General features: G+C 40.7%; 1 protein-coding gene across 2 annotated transcripts in view; it reads right to left on the bottom strand.

Annotated features, from left to right (window-relative positions):
• LOC308396991 (steroid hormone receptor ERR2-like) overlaps positions 1-13955 on the bottom strand; it is a 43973-nt gene that overhangs the window by 12505 nt on the left and 17513 nt on the right. For both annotated transcript variants that reach the window (XM_080882669.1, XM_080882668.1), the window contains exons 4-5: positions 6111-6221; positions 5626-5787 (exon numbers count right to left, since the gene is read on the bottom strand). In XM_080882669.1, coding sequence (XP_080738795.1) covers positions 5626-5787; positions 6111-6221 — 273 coding nt within the window. The remainder of the gene's footprint in view (positions 1-5625; positions 5788-6110; positions 6222-13955) is intronic.

Here is a 13955-nt window from a genome sequence, read left to right as displayed (position 1 = left end):
TAATCTAATCTATAGTATAGAGGGTCGCTGTAAAAAAACTGTAAAAAAAAGACTGAATACATGTAAATAGAGGGCTACTCAAATACCCATAAATGCCTAAAACTCAGAAGTTACTGCTAACTCTTTTAAGCTAAGTTTTGCTAACGAGGCCATTTTTCACCAAAGTATGTCTTTTACCTCTTCACTCTGTGCATTATTGCCAAAATTAGGAACACCCTGTCTCAGATACTAGAAGAACTAGTCCAAACATTTTTCAATTCCAGGCTGAACTCCTTGTTACAAAAATGCCACAGCAAGTATACCAACAGGGACTGGAAAGAGACACATTCTCTACTTTTATAACTAAGCTTGACAATTTTCTTTTTGATAATTAAACTATCTCAGTGACCCTGAAAAAAGCATTTATCTGCCACTACTGCATGCCATTAAATTTGAATTCTCTCTCCTCCAGCTTGTGCTTTGTACTCTCTCTTTGCACCTCTCTGCACAAGCTACACATTTATGATCTGTAGTTACGAGCCCAACTAACCTGTTCAGTGTTTATAGTGTGTTATTGCTCTGCGCTCATCTCTTCTCTCGCCACTCCCCACAGCTGACTGAGGCAGATGGCTGCCCCTCCCCGTCCCCCTAGTTCTGTCTGAGGTTTCTTCCTGTTAAAAGGGAGTCTTTTTCTTCCCATTGCCAAGTGCATGGCTACAGGGAATAGTAAGGTTTGTAACACTGCAAAATTTTGATCCAACTATGTAAACTGCTGTTTTTTTTAGTGATCAAATACATTTTAATGCTAATAGTTACAAAAAGATTTACTACGCTGACAAAATGTAATCAAAATGAAATTTTTTAGCCATAAAGAAAGAGACAGTAAGTTATATAACAAAATGTCCCTATTTATTTGAGCATTAAAATAAATAGGGACTGTTTTTTGCTAACTTTAAAATCAAAATCAGAAGTATTTTTGTTGCTTTTACATCTATCACACTGTTCACTGTTTTAAAACCATGTTGTGCTCTGCAAACTGTGGGGCAGCTTTTGTAGTAATGCATTGACCTGCAGGGGGAGGCTGTTGTTGTTGTGTGTGTGTGTGTGTGTGTGTGTGTGTGTGTGTGTGTGTGTGTGTGTGTGTGTGTGTGTGTGTGTGTGTGTGGAGAGGGGTGTTGCCGTTTCACCAAACACATTACAATACTGTAACACTGTAAAAACCCATATTTAGCCAATGTAGCATGTTAGTCAGCAATATGTCTATTTCTTTAAAGGTCCCCAGGTCCCCAAAAAAAGAACTGTTTGGCAGAGTTCTGGTAATGCAACAAAAAAATACAGGTGCGTGTAAGATAACTGAGGCCCTGCTCAGTACAGTGAGGAGACTGAGTGGTTGGCAGTGAAGCTTGAAGCTGTCATTGAGAGCGAGGTCTAAAACAGACAGCAGTTCACTCTCTATTCATTTAGTATCATTACAGGCCTCCTAAGAGCCCTAATGGGCCTAATAAAAAGACAGAGGTAATAATGAGACTTGAGGGCCCTATATGAGCAGGAGGAGTAGGAGAGGGAGAGCCAGGGGAACAGGAGAACAAGGAAGCCAGAGAGTGTGTGTGAAAGATATTATGGCAGAGGGTGCGCGGGACAGAAACAGAGAAAAAGAAAGGAAAAAGAACGAGCATTAGATAAAGTGAATAGAGGGCGCTGTACGCTTTTGACTTGAATGTAGTCTACGCTTTGTGAGGTGGTCTGTGTGTGTGTGGTTACAAATCAAGGGCCACAATAACATGTCTCCTATCATGTTCTTGAAGCCAAAATGTGTGTTTTTGTTTTATTTTTTAAAAACTTCAATATTTTTAATTGGCTCCTTTGCACACAAAAAAACCTAAAGCAAACTAAACTGTGAGGATTAAAAATTCATCAAATTACTTCTTTCCAGCTGTAAAACACAAATATTTAAGCCTTCACAATGAACACGTGTACCACAATACCTAAGGAGTATTACATGTTTCTTCCCAGCTCTCCACATGTGGATGCTGAAGGACTTTCACATTAATGGAGCGATCTGCGCTAATGACTCCTATTACCTCATCGTTAAGGCCATTTGCGCAGTGGGCTATGAGTGTAATGGAGGGAGTGGACTGTTAAACTGTAGGGACCCCTTTTGTCTTAATCGTTACTTGGTGACACTTTGACCCAGTGGCCGCGGGTAAAATGTCTCCAGAGTGTCACGTGCTGCCTTTAATAACTCTGACAGATCTGGATTTAGATCCTCACACCATACAAGATCAATACTTTTTTATTTATATTTATATATATATGTGTATATATATAAAAAAAATGTAATGAGAATAAGGCAGTGGAAAAACATTACAGTAAAATTCATTACAGGCCCCATGGGGCTCCATTAAATTGAGGAATTTGACTGTAGTTACCCTATTTGGCTCTTTTATGAAAAATACACCTGAATTAGATTTTTTCCCTTGTTCACAAGATGTTGGATGGAAAAGAGGTCAGGAGTAAAAAACAAAAAACAAAACCCAAAAACTGTGCATTTGGGTCAGGGAAGCTCCTTTTGTTCCTGTTAACGCTTGTTTCTCGATGTAAACTCGAGAGTGGTGAGACAGCATGTCTCAAACCCCAGCAACCCTCCATTGGCTAATCGTTTAATAAGGCTTCTCTTTTCCTAAACATTCATGTAAAGTTCAAAGGGCTGGTTTGGGCTCAGCTCATTTTGGCCCACAGTCCAAACAGATGATGTAAGCTTTCCCCAACAGGTAACTTCCTTCATGTTACTCCACTATGCAATCGATGCTGTTTTCAGATGGTTGCCCACTTGGCTGACTGTGGATGAAGTGGCTAGGTGCCCCACTAGTGGAACACAGCATACATTTGAGAATCACTGGTCTACAGCAAATTGACACATAATGTGGAGGAGTTGTCTCCTAATGTCATTCTCCATTCCTGAACTTTTCTTACTGCTAAGGCCTCAATCACACGAGCCTGTCAACGACCATCTGGCAAACAAAGGTCATAAGGTTGTCAGGTAAGGTCCCTAGTTAGTTGCCAGGGTTGTCAGTAGTTTGCATGGAAGTACTGCAAATACTTGCAGACATCTCTCTGAGCTTTAGTTAAACTTAAAAAAGTACAACGCAAACCGGAAATAAAAAATATTTACCATTAGAGTAAATTTTCCTGCATCAGCCAATGCATTTCAAAAGCGTCAACTTTTACTTTGAAGGCAAACAACAAAATGACATATAAGTGTCATTATTTATTAAACAAAGCCAAAATGCTAAATAAATACGCCCCATGATTCAGTTGTTAGTAGAACCGGCTTTAGTGACAATAACTTGAAGTAACTGTTTTCTGTATGACATCAAATCATTGTAACCTTCTTTACGCCACTGATTTAGCCCATTGAGGTTTGTTTATGTCAAGCTCTCTTAAGGTCCCCTGTATTTCAGTGAGATTGAGGTCTGGACTTTGACTGGGCCATTACAACACCTTGATCCTTTTTCCACCCGTGAATAAGCTTTCTCACTGGAGTTCAATTAAAAAAAAAAACAAACTTTAACTCTTACCAGACTGATGTGCAAGAACATTGGGCTCAAATTGTGGTCATAAATATTTTGTACTACTGAGTTTTGTAACCTTGTAAACCAAAATATCTGAAAATTTTATGTTTGTGCATTCGTAGATGAGAATTTGTTTGTGTGTGTAAAAAAGATTTGTGTTTGTAAAAATATTTACACAAGTTACAGTTTTTTTTGTTAAGGTCTGCTTACAGATACAAAACAAAAAACTATGTGTAAAGCTCTGCGCTCAGGTTTCCTGGCTGTGTGTGAGTTTCAACATACAAGTACGAATTTTGACCCGTTTTTTCTTCCTTTCAGCTGATTGGTCAATGTCATCTCAATCACAAATTTAACAATCCAATCAGAGAACAGATGGGTTTGGCTGTTGGAGTGGCGCTTTCCATATAAAAGTTTCAGATATTTTGGTTTACAAGGTTACAAAACTCAGTTCACAACTACGCATTTGATTTACAAGTACAAAATATTTATGACCACAATTTGAGCCCATACATTCCTGATATCTTTGCTGCTTGGCATTACATTAACACACATCTGAATACCGCAGACCAGCAAACTGCCAAAACCTCAGTTTTCACAGAGGTGCTCACCCTCGCTGATGATCAATTAATTAACTTGATTAGTAGCAGCTTGCTGCCACTTATCTTTCTATTTCCTACAGAAGCAGTAAGGATGTACTTTGTTTACACACTTCTACATCTTTTAGTTTTTGTCAAATAAATAATGACACAGGTTACATGTCATGTGCATTTCCTTTGAGGCTTTATTTACTTAATTTTAAACAGATAATTTTTATTATGTCCTGATATGTAAAGCCACAAAATTAAAAGAGGATGTACTTTCTTTTTCCCATAACCGTATTTGCCATCGTCCTATAACTACTCTGGGCCACTGCTCAGCAAACGATTCATAGTCTTGCTTTAAGTGTGGACGATGAGTCAGTAAATGGGACAAATAGGACAGCACTGTGCCAGCCCAAAAGGAGACAGAGAGAAAAAAACTCCATTGTTTTGGCAAAAAATCATTTTTTATTTACTCTGAATAAATTCATTTTTGTTTTTACGACTAATTAATTGTGTTTAAGCAAGCATGAGACCTTTTTTAGTTCCTTACTCTGACGTAAGGATTTGCTTTTTTTTGTTATCACCTTGAAATAAATGCACAACAAAAGACAACTGAAGATAAAATTTGTGTCCTGACTGCTGCCATTTATTTTAATCAGTTAGGAACCCCTTTAAGAAATGCATCAGTGAAGAATATTACTAGCTTTAATTGAATAATAATTGAATTGACAACACGTGTGTCTTTTACATGCTTTATTTAACCAGATCAATGGCTTGCATATACTTTGAAACCAGCCAGTGCTCCTTATGAACACGCGGAGGTCCAAAGTGTCTCCTTCAGCCGATAAAGATGAGAAGAACGGAAGATCTAAGAACATTTGCATAGCAAGTCTTATTTAAGAATTCATCAACAAGGAGAAGGGAAATCCATCAGTATTTCCCTAAATAAATCAATTTCACCACAGGCCCTGTGTAGTCTCCTTAAGTAAGTAAGAGGATTGCTTTCTTTAAGTCTGGGATTGAAATGGAATACATTGACATAGGGGCGGGTCCCCCCCACAGACTCTCCCACCCCACTCCACCCCACCCCAGTCAAATCAAAGGTTTCAGCTGCTCTTTATTGATTAGATTTTAGAATATGGGACTAGCTTCTCCCTTAGGTGCAGATGAGTAGCAGATGTTAATTATCCTGTGTGTGTGCATGCGTATGAACGGGAGGGGGTGGCGGGTTATGTACAGCAGTCGGTGAAGTACTCCAGTAATCTCACACTGTAACATTTGAGCAAATCAAAGAGCAAATGGGAGCAGTTTCTCCTCCGCTTTACTAACTGCACAAGACCACACGTGAACCTTTTTTTTTTTTTTTTTTTTTAGCAACTTAATAGATGGCCTGTATAAAAAGCACCTATGTCTGAAATTTCACATTAAGACAAGTGTTTGGAAAGCCAGAGCCCTGATGACAGGTTCAGTCAAGAGCAGTCACATGTTTCTACCTGGGATATGTTTGGCCCAGCCAATGATGACCACCAGCTCGCGGTCAGCCAAGTCACAAAGCGTTGTCAGAGCCTTGATGTCTCCGTCCGGCATGGTGGGGTCAGGCATGGCATAGATCTTCTCTGGCTCCACCACCAGCAAATGAGAGACGATCTTTGTCACTAAGAGGGGGAAGAGACAGAGAGAGAGAGAGAGAGAGAAGGACGGAGGGCGTGAAGGAATATAAATGTACTGTGGTGTGCGACAGTTTTAGGCAACAGTGTTTGCCTAAAATATGATCATATTGTGCCACATCAATCTCATCTTTGGATGTAGATAACAATGCTCTCGCCATATTCCTCAAGGGGATTCATTTCACAGCTTTATGTCCCATCATATTAACTAATAAAGTTAATGCTTTTTGTAATGCTCAGGTAATACACACATTGTTACTGAGTGAGATTTTAAATGAAAAAAAGAAAAAAGCAACAAAAAAGCAACTCACGTGGTTTTTTGGCTGGAGGGGGGAGGGTGAGGCCGAGGTAGGCGCCGTTTTCGGCATCCAACCGCCGCTTGTACTTCTGACGCCCCCCTCTCACTCGATCCAGACGCACACCTGCAAAGAAAAATAATTAAAAATATCACGTATGCATAAGATAAACCAAAGCCACTCTGACGAATCCACAAAACGTAATGATTACGTAGCAAAATAAAATAAAAGGGAACTTTTCACTTGTTATGTTTGGAAGTAGGCGTTGCTGCTGACTTTCTCACTTTCTTTTTATATGCTTAATTTTTGAAAGTTACATTCAGTTATAACGACCTATTTTATGGCATCGTATTTGCTACAGCTTATTATAAAACTGTAGCCTATTTATTGGGGGGGAAACTTGACCTATTTTGCTGTGTCATCAGACTCTCACGAGCATTTCAGGGTTTTTAATTTTCTACCCTGTATATGACAAATACTATATAACCATTCTTCATATAATATACAGTACAAAAATTAGGATAACAGCATTTTTCTGTCATTTATCTACATAAACAGTTACATTCCTTTATTTTTAACCTTTCAACCATCAAGCAGGACTTCTGAGTGGAAGTTTAAGCATTCACATGCAGGATTATCTTCAAAGCCATCACAGAGGATGCGGGCTGGATGCACCTTGTCTCCTGAATTGATACGTTTGCATTAAAAGTTGTTTGAGCACTGAGGGAGAGCAAACAGATTTTACATGGTCAAGTGGAATTAAGTCGTGTGAGATTTCCCAGTGACTCATATAAATTCCTTTGATTCCCCTGGAAACAAAAGAATCCGATTAGGATGGTCTTTCAATTTCCTGACACCGACTATCCACTAACCTAATTACCCACCGTGCCCAGAGGGAGCTCATTCTTCCCAGCAAACACAGTGAGATCATTTTATGCCTGGCAGATTGAAGCTAAATCGAGAGCCCCTCTCCTAACACAGCTTTCCATTTGTACGCCTTAAAGTAATCAATAAGGCTTGCAAATAGACTTCTTGTTCTTTGAACACATGTGGATGCGGTTTTAATTAGTCAGTTAGGCAGGCAGGAGCTGGGTTTGCGATAGATGGAGCTTTAGTGGTTGTTTTTAGCATTACTCTTGGTTAAGTTAAATTTAAAATGATAAATTGGGCTTCAGGAAACAGTGTGCATGTACTCCAGATATTAAATCAGTTCAGGAGCCTCTCTCTCTCTATTTAATGGTACACAGAGGCCTAATAAAGGGTTATGCAGTTAGTTAAGCCTTTCACAATAATAAGCTTGTTTAATGCATAAATATATTAAGAAGGTACCAAAACCGAATTCATGCAGCATGTTCTTGTAAGGCTAACTGACAGTGAATTGTTGCTGCTTTTGCCCCTAACATTATCAAGACACACACACACTGACACACACACACACCAGTTTCCCTGCCGTGGGCTGCTAGGTCATGTAGCTACAACAAGCGACAAGTGACCAAACAGCCAGAGTTAGAATTCCAAGATCCGCGGGGGCTGTTTGAACTCGAACATCCAACTGGCCCATAATTAATAGACGCTGACAAGAATTAAGAGCTCAGCGCTAACCAGTTTCAGTTTACAGCTTAGCGGCGCTCCAAACAGCAGAGACCCGAGGCAGGAGGGCAGGGACAACGACAAGGGAAAAAAACAAGGGTTAGATAAGGCTGAAGAGTGGGAGGGTTGGAAAATCAAACAGAACAATCTGCTGTGCTTGGATGAATATATCTGTTTTCTGATGGTTTCTTCTTTCTCAATTTGTACATCCTCTCTCTGTCGGCCCTGCCTGTCCCAATGACCACCTGATCTCACCAGTGCGGGATTATCTCCTCCCCATGTGATATGGAACAGTACTGAGAATATGACCACAACAAGACAGCTGAATGAGGCCCCTGGAAGAGGGCCGGAGAGGGTGCGAGGGGGGCAGTGTGTGTCATCGTCAGCACCGCATTCCTAACCTCAGGCCCAAAACCACATCGGCCTCCGCGCTTCAAGACAATGCGGGTCCAGACGAGAGCCTCTGACATGGGTTGGGGGCGGCGGGGGCCAGGCGGGTCCACAGATCATCTTAAAGGCATCCAGATCCTTTTTTATGGTTGCTGGCCTTTCATAAAGTGTGACAGGCAAAGTATGGATGCATGGGTGAGGTTATGGGGTAAAAGAAATGTGTGTGCTGGATAATATGAATTCACATACTACAGCACGTTCATAACTTTGTGCTGACTGCGAGAAAGACGGGCTGAGATACTTGGCTGAAAGTCTATTCTTGCTATGTGAGTGTGTTTGTGTGCGTGCACATGTGTGTGGCAAGACGATGAGGCATATTTACATTGGAGCAATCTTTACAGCCACCTGATCTGTTTTGCTTTCACATACACAACATTTATTGACTTGTTAAAACGTTAAGGCAAATTTCTTATTAAAGTGACAGTGTTTCGCTTCATGCGCTGGCCGCGGGTGCGCCGGGTGTGTCCTGCGGATTATTTTGCTATGCGTTTATTATTTGCACATTAAATCGACAGATATCTATTTCACCATAGCAGCTGCCAAAATATTCATTTTATGCCCACAATGAAAAAAATGACAAAAAAACGGCCCTTAAGAATACATAATAACATTTTTAAAGTCCACCTTAAAACACAAACATCAAAATGAAATCTGAGTTAAGTATGTGATTAAATTTTCGGCCTAAAGCCCTCACCCAAATTGTCTAAATCCACATTCTTCGCAATGTGGTCAGAAACATCGGTCTATATGCTGAAAAACACCCACATCAGCAGTGTCTTCAATGTAAAACTGAAGCCAGAAAAACAAAAATACACAAAGGAAGACAGAAGGTTGAGCAAAAACAAAAAAAAGTGTCCAAAAAAAACATTCATGATATAAATGAGATTCATTCTTCTGGTACAAAAAGATGCTCTACAGAGCAGCTGTCATCACTGAAAGGTGCATGTGTCTCATATCGAGACTGTGTGTTACTATGTGAACATGTGCTCGTGTGTACATGCGTGTTTAAGCTTCTCACTCTCAACTATTTTCAGCCTTTCACCTGTCAGAGGCGCTTCTTTCGAGAGAATGTGTCAGAATTGGCTGGCTGGCTAACGCTGCCAAAGGGAGATTAGGAGCTCCCTATTTTAGCTGGGAAAAATCAGAGGGATGCGGCGTGCAGCCCCCTCCGACGCAGCCTGCTCACCCTTTGCAAAGCGCAGCCGCTCTGCCCTTTCAGGGCTGCCTCTCAACATCTGATCTGGAAAGTCAGAAAGAGCTACAGTAAAGGCTGTCATCGGGTTTTTTTCTTAAGTCTGGGTGGGCTGAAAATAAGAAGGGAAAGGCGAAGAAAAGACGACACAAAAAGTTGAAGGGAACTGGATTGGGTTGGGTATTAACATGGCGCACCATCTGCTGCAACCCCCTCCCGGTGGCCTGGCAATGCTGGCACTGCTTAACCGTAACTGCCATGGCACTTGTATCACTCTTTATCATGTTTTACACTTACATAAATCTGAGCCAGCGTGTCCACAAAGGGCTATTATTTTGTCTCGCAGTGCCGCCCTAACCACAGATGCAGCTCTAATAAAAAACATCTGCAGAGCTCGAGAAGGGCCGAGATCATTCATGAAGTTGAAGCTGGTGTAGTGGACAAAATAAAATGTTTTTAAAAAGCTAGAACGGTGTCAGTGACAAGCATGGGACCTCAAGGAGCGATTCTGAGCCCCTTGTCAGGGGTGATATACATTTTAACATGTGTGTCGGGAAGCGAGTACATGTATAGAAGGGTTGTTATGAGGTCAGCGCTTCGCTAAATCCTTTTCTTCGGAGGAACACGTGTTAGCCTCCGTGTCTGATCTATCACCTGCCAGACAGTGAGGACAGGCCAGTGCAGAGCCTCTGGGTGGGCGCTGACTTTCAGCTGCATTCTGCCAGCTACTCTGACACCCTAAAAAGCAAACAAGCCCCCACACATGTGCTGTTAGATAGACAAGTTTACGGTACAAGAAAAAACAAGTGGCAAGAAGGGAGGGGTCCTTCTCACTTATAGTTTAAGTACTTCGAATGGTGCAGACCAACACATGCTAAAAATTCTGGTTCTGAAGACGCCCACAGAGTATAGACTTTGGGTATATCTTTATTATGGTGATGTAATCTTAGCATATAGATTGGTTTCTGATTTAAGCCTATTGATTTGGAAGGGACCTGACAGTCTGTGATATTGGATATGGCTTTACTAATCTTTTGTGTATGTGGCCGGAGGAAAATAAGGCTGTAACATTACCCTGGTAGCCACGTTCGCTCAGGAAAGACTGCTGATCCCTATCTGTGGTTAGGAGAGGGCGAGACAGCGGTGTAGGTTGCCAAAATAGTCTGGCAGCTTGTGTTCATCCACCACATTACAGCGATGTCAGAAAATCCCAGCATGCAAAGAATAAACCACAGAAACACCGAGCTAACATCACTGAACTAGAACCCACCAGTAGTGACTAAAAGACCAAACTGTAAGCGCCTTTTATGCTCAGACCTGCTTCTTCCAGGACAGACACTCAGTGGGTATAAGGCAATATGCTTCTGTTCCAGTGGGACTTGGTTTTTGAACACGATAATTTGTTAACATGATGATCGGACACCTGTTCAAGGACCAACATAGATACCCATGCTTACTGGCACAAAAAGAAAAAAAGAATCCATCTCTCTTCTTCAGCAGGATGTGACTCAAAGCGGAAATTGAAAAATGCACACGCGGTAGATTCTTGCATCATTTAACACCGTACAGTAATGCTATGGGATATTAGCGCCGCTATTAGCTGGGGGCACTGACTCCTGGCAGTTGTGACTGACACCATACCTTCCGTGAGTTGTAATTACGTGAAAGTTTTTCCACTGACCTGTGACCTTTCATCAGTCTCAGCTGTACATTTGAGGGGTCAGTGAATGAGGCTTCCTCGAACAGCTGCCCTTCGCTGCCGTCCACCCGGCTCATCCAGGTGCTCTGCTTTGACAAAGCAATAAAGCCGAACCAGGAGAGAGGCCTGTCATCTATATTATTTATTCGATTTTCTTGGAAAAATAATAATCTGTTACATCTTAAACAGACAGCTTAGCTCAACATACCCTTAAGCATAATCCATAAATTCCCTTTGCATTATGTTGGCACTGGCCACAGCTAGAATACCTGATTTATTTAGACCCCTATCACACCTGAAGCCACCAAACCAAGTTCGAAGAAGTAAAGTCAGCTGATTAGTGGCAGGTGGCGCACAGCAGAAGGGTTTTCCCCACCCACTAATGGGGCTCAAAATCCCTGGCAGCTACCCTTTAAAAGTCAGGATGGCACGACTGGCACGAGGAAGAGAAATATTGGAAACTTCTAGAGCAACTCATCACAATATATAACTCTCACAGCACCCCAAGGGAGGCGTTTTTTAGGAAGCCACTGCCAACGTGAGGGAAATTTGCAATGGGAACAAATGAATAACTTATGAAACTTACAATATCCAGTTTATGTATTTATCAATGTTTACCTGTTAATAGCTGAAGATTATAATAGTTAAAATAGAAACGTATCTGGAAACATTTTATTAATTAAAAAGTTAAAATGGTTTCATTTCAAAGGAAAGAAGTAAAAAAAACACAAGCCTGCTTAATATTGACAAGGATTGCTACGAAAAATGAAATTTGCTCAAATGTGTAAACCTTCAACATAAAACCATTTTTCTGTTTGGACACCACAATCATGAGTTTACACCTAAAAAATCTGTTTTTAAGCTGGAAAAGCTTTCAGTTCATCCACATCAGAGAGTCAGTCAGCTATTTTTTTATGTCAAAGATCAAGGTTTACTGCGATCTCACAAAACATATTTGGGCCAAACTGATTAGGTCTGGCTTGGATATGGATATAAAACACAAGTTAACTGGTTTCTGGTTTCTCTGTAATTATTAGGGCTGGGCCATATTATACCGTTCACGGTAATACCGGTATAATGTTAGGCAACGATAGGAAAATGAAATATCGCGATAGAATGGGAGTAAAACGCGCATGCGCAGTGCCTTTGTTTTCATACGCACATGGCCGATTGTTGAGTGAAACAGATGAACCAGAACTGGTTTGTAAAAATGGTGCAACTTCAGTGATGTGGAACTGGTTTGGTGTTTGTCCGTCAGATACACAACAAAGCACATTTTTTTGCAGAACATGCAAGCGGCCGTCGTTATTGTCATATTTGTCGGACTAAGATGCTCTTAAATCTGGGAGTAATCTGGGTCCTAAACTCCGTATGCTTCAGGTCAAACAACACTGCAGCATCACTGAGAGTTAAAACCTGTCTAAATTCTTTCATCTTTAATAAAATGATCAGCATTGCTGCTTTACCAGGTGTAACTATGAAGTTTAACTTCCAGGCATCCATGAAAACAAAATTTATTACATTTAACGGAGTTAGAAGTTAGCAGGAAGCTAGCAGAAGTTAGCGCGCTAGTTTCGCTAGTTACCTAAGCATGATATTGCATGTTCTGACGGAGAGATTTCTGAAAAAATTCAAACGTACAGCTCTGCTATCACTTCCAACATAAATGAAGACAGGAAACTAAACAGCAGTGACGTTTGTAGGGTTACTGAAGTTGGGCTAGCTGGTATATAATGATGTGCTACGTGATCGCTAGCGACACAGCTATGTTAGCATAACATAAACAGTGAAGCTGGAGGACGAACACTAACACTTTTCCACTTATAAAAGTTAACGTGAAGGTTCTTCATGGTTAGAGACAAATGCAATCGCATGGCAGGATGCTGTAAACGGACCAAACTTCAGTCAGGAGAACAACTGAGATAATCCATCCACAATACGAGGTTAGTCATTAATATACTGCAACAACATGGGAATAGAGCAGCTGCCAGAGAATTCAACATTAATGAATCAATGGTACAGAAGTGGAGGAAGCAAGAAGAATGAGTTTAATAAAGTTTGATTTATCTGACTGCTTTGTTTCGCTTAATGTGCCATATAATCCCGTGCACCTTATGGTCCGAAAAATACGTACTGCACACTGCAGTTTAATGTTGCAAAGCACCTCTTTTTAACTTCAGTGGATATTATACATGGTTATGCTCAGGATATGTCAGCCCATTTCTACTGGAAATGCCTTTGGGTTAAACTTTCAGCAAGGAATTTGCATTTGCACTGTTACATTTTTATAAAGCTTTAATGTACATAAAAACCAGCTTCTTGTTTAAGTGAAAATAAATGGAAGGTTGTCTTTTTGCGCGAGTAATGTTGTGGAGTTGTATTTTGTTTCGCATCAATTATATCGTCAGTTATATCGTTATCGCAAATTTTCAAATATATATCGTGATAAATATTTTTGGCCATATCGCCCTGCTCTAGTAATTATTGTATTTAGGTCTGGACTGTGGAGGCATCACTACAATTGTGGGTGTCTTCAAAATATCCCTTCAGTAGACGCTCAAACATTCGTCTTTGTTGGTTTAAAAGATTTGCGTTTCAAATCTGAGTCTGGATAATTGTGAGGATAATAGAAACCTTCTTTATTAAGCGAATACTTTAACACTACGCTTCCTTATTCTTTTCAGTGTATCCATCTCCTGTTTGTGGAATGTGCTGTTGTCTTTAAGTCCTCTGGATTCATTCCACGCTGCATTAGTTATTATTAATCTCTGGCTTTCTTCCACAGTGTATCTTTTGTCCTGTCTCCCTCCCCTTAACTCAAACCAGTTGCAGCGGAGTCCGCAGGTTTCTAACCATTGAAAGGGAGTTTTTCCTCCCTGTCACCGACTGCTTGCTCATAGGGAGACGTCTGATTGTTGGGATTTTATCT

This window comes from Rhamphochromis sp. 'chilingali', assembly GCF_963969265.1.
Source record: "Rhamphochromis sp. 'chilingali' genome assembly, chromosome: 5".
In the NCBI taxonomy this organism is placed as follows: domain Eukaryota; kingdom Metazoa; phylum Chordata; class Actinopteri; order Cichliformes; family Cichlidae; genus Rhamphochromis; species Rhamphochromis sp. 'chilingali'.
Note: the sequence above shows the minus strand (reverse complement) of the source record. Positions and strands in the feature narration are given on the sequence as shown.